At 35.0% G+C, this 5,512-nt stretch overlaps 1 protein-coding gene across 1 annotated transcript in view; it reads left to right on the top strand.

The window, feature by feature from the left end:
• LOC105569506 (glucosylceramidase-like) overlaps positions 1 to 5,512 on the top strand; it is a 27,141-nt gene that overhangs the window by 15,532 nt on the left and 6,097 nt on the right. Inside the window, exons 2-5 of the mRNA XM_012026021.1 lie at positions 3,884 to 4,163; positions 4,406 to 4,538; positions 4,662 to 4,815; positions 4,996 to 5,156. Of these exons, the coding sequence (XP_011881411.1) occupies positions 3,884 to 4,163; positions 4,406 to 4,538; positions 4,662 to 4,815; positions 4,996 to 5,156 (728 nt within the window). The remainder of the gene's footprint in view (positions 1 to 3,883; positions 4,164 to 4,405; positions 4,539 to 4,661; positions 4,816 to 4,995; positions 5,157 to 5,512) is intronic.

Genomic DNA, 5,512 nt, shown 5'->3' on the forward strand with positions numbered 1-5,512 from the left:
GGTCTGAGCTCAAGAACCGACGACAACGTGCAACGTGTGCGTGCTTTGTTGAACTCAGACCGGTGGTTAAGTATTCGAATGGTTGTCGTCGGTTCTTGACATTGACGGGCGTCCCGCGCGGGGTGCGTCCTCCACACTCTCTCGGCGGTCTTTGAACAGTTTGTGCCACTTAAAAACTGTAGTTTTTGAAAGACTATCACTCCCGAACACATGCCGAATCATGGCCAATGTCTCTGTACCAGATTTTCCCAGCCAAACACAAAACTTAACCGCGTAGCGCTGTTCAAGTGTTCGCTGCATTTTGGAGCTTGCACCGAGTCCCTCGACAAAGGTTCACTAAATCAACGATGAACCTCGCACGGAAGCTCGCAGGTGACTGACGCCTCTAGTGCGTTTTGAAGCTGAGAATTCCCACCATTGAGCTCGCCTGGTGCGAATAGGTTGCGAGTTACAGTCGCGTTAGGAAAAAAATATTCCCGATACTTTTTATACAAACCATGTATAATTAGATGTTACATGATTGAAACACATGTAACGAGATTTTTCCACTTTTCCAGAGTTGGCTACAGTTTTGGTCGGTAATCCATCTCTCATGGTAAGAGACTGGTTCACGAAATAAAACTTACCCTGTATATGTACCTATATGGCTGTGTGTGTGTTCTTTTATTTTTCAAATATATGTATAAACACGAAACATTTATTTGTTTACTTTCAGAAAAATGGTTATACGTTTACACGTACATTTAGCATATCCGTTTATTAAAAATGTCTCTCGAAACATTTTCACATTTGTTTCTATAAATGCTCATTAATACAAAGTGTTTTAATTTTTAAATATATTTTTATCGTTGAAATTTTATCACAGATATATGTATGTATGTAAGCTCCAATCAGATCGATCACAGAAAAAATAAAAGAAAAATGAAATCTAAGAATTGTTGTAAAAAGAAAACAGAGTTTATTTTTAATAGTTTAATAACTTTACGCTCTTAAAAGCATTGTTTTAAAAAGATAGTGAATTAAATTATCCAACTAACTAATAGTTAACGTAACCCACTAACACGAATATCAAAGATCATCATCTCATAGATCATAGGTCTGCAACCAGATTACTTTTCGATTGATTTTCTTTATAACTATTCCCACTTCTTTCGTATTATAGCACGTAGGCTGCTCGCGGAGACACAAGACGCTCAATCTCAGGAACGATATTAGCGGCAAATCGTATGGGGCTACAAATGCATGTTGGCCCGCGAGATGTTCAGTTTATTGAGATATTATTATGGTTTTATATTCTCTTTCTTCTTCTTCTTTGTGTATTATGCTTAAAGCCTGTTTTGTCCAGTTCATTCTGGTACTTTGAACATTTGGTTTTACTTTATCTTTGGTAGACTGTTACTCTGGGGAAAAAAGGACAGTTAGCAACCCATTTTAGGGCCCACAATTAGTAGTCGAATTATTTGGATTGTTCGTAACTTTACTCTGGGAAAAATTTTGAGTATTTTTTTGTAGTTAAGCAATTTAACATTTCGGTTAGTGCTTCTTAGGTGAAAATTATATTTGCGTTACTGAATATCGACAGAACTAATATCATAGTCTGTTGAGAAAAGTATCATTACTGAGGAGCTGAGTAGCTTAATAAACTAACAATAAGCGTTTGCTTGGAAAGCGAAAGACACCGATATTTTTAATAAACAGGTACACTAAATATACATGTAAGCGTGTTCCCATTTAAACGTATTATAATAGCGAGCCCTAATGCGTGTGCGCGCGTGCGTACACACACACACACGCATAACTAAACATTTGTAGGCATATATCTTCATTAATTTTTACTTAAATTAAATTTCGAAATTGCAATTTTTAAAAGATTCTAAATTATTTAGAAGTTAGCATAGACTCGCCTGTATACTCAAGGTTTATTGAAATAACTTTAGCACAATTTTCTCTATATCTACATTTCAATACACATTTTTCTATTACATGTTCCAATAATTTAACATAATTTGTTCTTACTTTAATATTATACAATCATGCATTTTATCAGTGAATAATTTACGTGAATAATTATCAACAGATCAATTAGTCTATCAATAGACAATTACTCATGTTTATTATTGCAATCTTGTACAGTCGGGAGCACTGAGGTTGCGACACTTTTTTTTTATAAGTTTACGAACGCACAAAAAATTCAGGATGCGAATCACTGTCCGCGCACTTGTGCGGTGAGTGATCATGGTGCTGTCAAATTTGTGTATACAATGTGTAACATAAATTTATATGCCACGGCAAATCCATAATAAATAACATGATTATTCAGTTGATTCGTGTTAACTCGCTGTCGGATCAGATCTTTCGCCGGCTTGTCTCTTGGTTATACTAATGAATAATGTGGGATGATTTCTAAATACAAAATAAAATAAATATAATTAATATAATTAATAAATCAATTTAAATAAATTAAGTAATTAAATAAATTTAAATAAATAAAATAAATAAATAAATGACATTAATTTAATAAATATATAAAATGACCATGATACCTTGTCTTCACTAATATTTTTTTAAATTTGTGAATCAAATATCCGACGGCAATTTAGTATAAATTTTCTTGATTAAAAACTTTTCATACTACAACAAATTTTCTACTAAATCGCCATCGGATATTTGATTCACAAACTTAAAAAAATATTAGTGAATACAAGGTATCATGGTCATTTTATATTTATCAAAGTAATGTCATTTATTTATTTATTTATTTACATTTATTTATTTACTTTATTTATTTAAATTAATTTAAATTAATTAATTAATTTATTTATTTATTATATTTATTATATTTATTTTATTTTGTATTTAGAAATCATCCCACATTATACATTAGTATAATATAACCAAGAGACAAGCCGACGAAAGATCTGATCCGACAGCGAGTTAACACGAATCAACTGAATAATCATGTTATTTATTATGGATTTGCTGCGGCATATAAATTTATGTTACACATTGTATACACAAATTTGACAGCACCATAATCACTCATCGCGCATGAGCGCGGATTTATGTTACACATTGTATACACAAATTTGACAGCACCATAATCACTCACCGCGCATGAACGCGGACAGTGATTCGCATCCTGAATTTTGTTGCGCGTTCGTAAACTTATAAAAAAAAAAGTGTCGCAACCTCAGTGCTCCCGACTGTACAGCCTTCATATAAGTAATTCACGGCTCTCTCTGTTTTCTAAAATCTTTTCTTACAGAAATTTTTTTCTTCCTACATTCAACTCTTTTACAAAATGTAGATGCTTTTAAATATCGAAATTGGAAAATGCAAGATATGTATAAAAGCAATTTTTACGTTTCAACATTTTTGTTTTATCCAACAATTTTAGAATATACTTATATTGGCGTAAAACCATAATTTAATTTCTATCAGCAGCACATTATATATTAAAAGATTGTAGAGAAATATGGAAATGTGTACGTAAAATGGTAAGCAAGTCAAATAATCACTCAATGAGCAATCTGTGAACAAATTGACGACAGATTCTATCTGTTCGCAGATCCATAGTCATTTGCGTATCCAATCTATTCACATTTTGTCGACAAAGCTTGCTGACAGATTATAACAGCAGATTGGCGATAGAAAGCTCTGAGAGCCTGCCAGCAGACTCTTGCAGCAGATTAGCGGTAGAAAGCACACAAAAATCTGTCGGGCTCTGGCAGGTTCTTCTAACAGTAGATCGGTGGCAAAAAGCACGCACAATCTTTTACAAACAGCCCGCTGTGCATTTCCTGCCGCCAATTTGCTGTCAGACCCTGACACATCAGATTTTGTCCACAACCCGTAACCCTTCTGCCAACAGAAGAACTGCTAGCAGACTCTGTTTGAAATCTGTTTTGCAGGTTTGATCGTATGGGTAAGTATATTTTTTGCCGGACACTTTTTAGCGCCAACAAACGGCTGTGTTAAACGCCGATCGGAAGAAAGTGGAGATCACGATGGATATTATTGCGTTTGCAACGAGGTATATTGCGACGAAACTCCGGATGCGATTAAGCCACTCAATCCTAGCGAATATGTCCTGATAACATCGAGCAAAAGTGGTCTATTCTTCCACGTATCGAAAGGCACGTTTGACAATAAGAAGACTGGCGGTAAGTACTGAAGTTGTTTTCTTGAAACACCAGAATTACTTAAAGAAACTGTAGATTCAGAACAATCTAGTGCTTGCCAAACATTATTAGAAATAATAATCAAGCTCTTTAGTCGACATTAACCGGCCAGTGTTTTGATACAGAAAATTTATTGCGAAAAATATTACCTCGGCCAGGGTTTGAACCTGGACAGAAATGTTTACTACCACATTCCATGTGTAATGAAAACACTGTAAAATCAGATCCACTGGGAAAGATCACTGTAGATCAAAAGGACGTGTATCAAGAAATTTTCGGATTTGGTGGAGCTGTAACCGATGCGGCGGCTATAAATATTCATAAACTAACGTACGAGGCATCCGAATACTTGTTGAGGTAAAATAAATTAGAAATCGTTGATTTTTCAAAGAGTTTTGCTAATTCAGCGGTTGACATATCTAGGAGATTCGCAGCGATTTCCGTCGAAAGTTAATTTTCCATTCGATCCCTAAATTCTAGAAGCTACTTTGGTCCACATGGTATTAATTATAATTTCATCCGAACGCCAATGGGTGGCTCGGATTTTTCAACGAGACCTTACACCTACGCAATGGTAGAAAACGATACTACGTTCCAGTACTTCGATTTACAGACAGAGGATTATGTTTACAAGGTTTAGTGATTTATCGATTAATAACTCAATTGTTCATTCATTTTATAAAACAAGCAGTCTGTTTCTCTCGGATATCGAAAAGCTTGAGAAGATATTTGTGTTTCTGGAGTTAAGTCAATGAATGGGATAGTTGGCGGTTGCAATGTAAGACCTTTCATTAAATACCTCACTCGTCAATAGATACCGATAATGAAGCGAGCTCAAGAATTAAAAAACGGGAAAATTAAGTTAATGTCTACGCCGTGGACCGCCAGTCTTTGGATGAAAACTAAGAAATCTTGGACACACGATTCTAAGTTACGTCCGGAATATCGACAAGCGTGGGCAGACTATTTCGTAAGGTAAGATATTACAATAGTTTTATTTAATTAATTAATAAAATCCATAAGGCTCTAATGCGAAGACACAAATACGAAGTAATAAAGGAGTAAGAGCCAAGACAGGATGTTAGAGCGTCTAAATAACTTGTTAATTTTAAGTCTATTGCGAAAAACAATACCTCAGCCAGGGTTTGAACCTGGACCTGAAAAGCAGTCATGCTCCGTCATCTCTCTAGCAATGTTCTCGTGTAGTACACCTCGACACGGAACTTTTATAGCATTTTGTGACTATAAAGACTATCTATTCTACATCACCAAAATACACGCGAGTCCATGTACATGACTTACTTACAAGGAACGGTCGGAAGTGTCCCTCA

The sequence above is a fragment of the Vollenhovia emeryi genome, unplaced genomic scaffold, assembly GCF_000949405.1.
Source record: "Vollenhovia emeryi isolate VEMERY1.0 unplaced genomic scaffold, V.emery_V1.0 DF939124.1, whole genome shotgun sequence".
NCBI lineage: Eukaryota > Metazoa > Arthropoda > Insecta > Hymenoptera > Formicidae > Vollenhovia > Vollenhovia emeryi.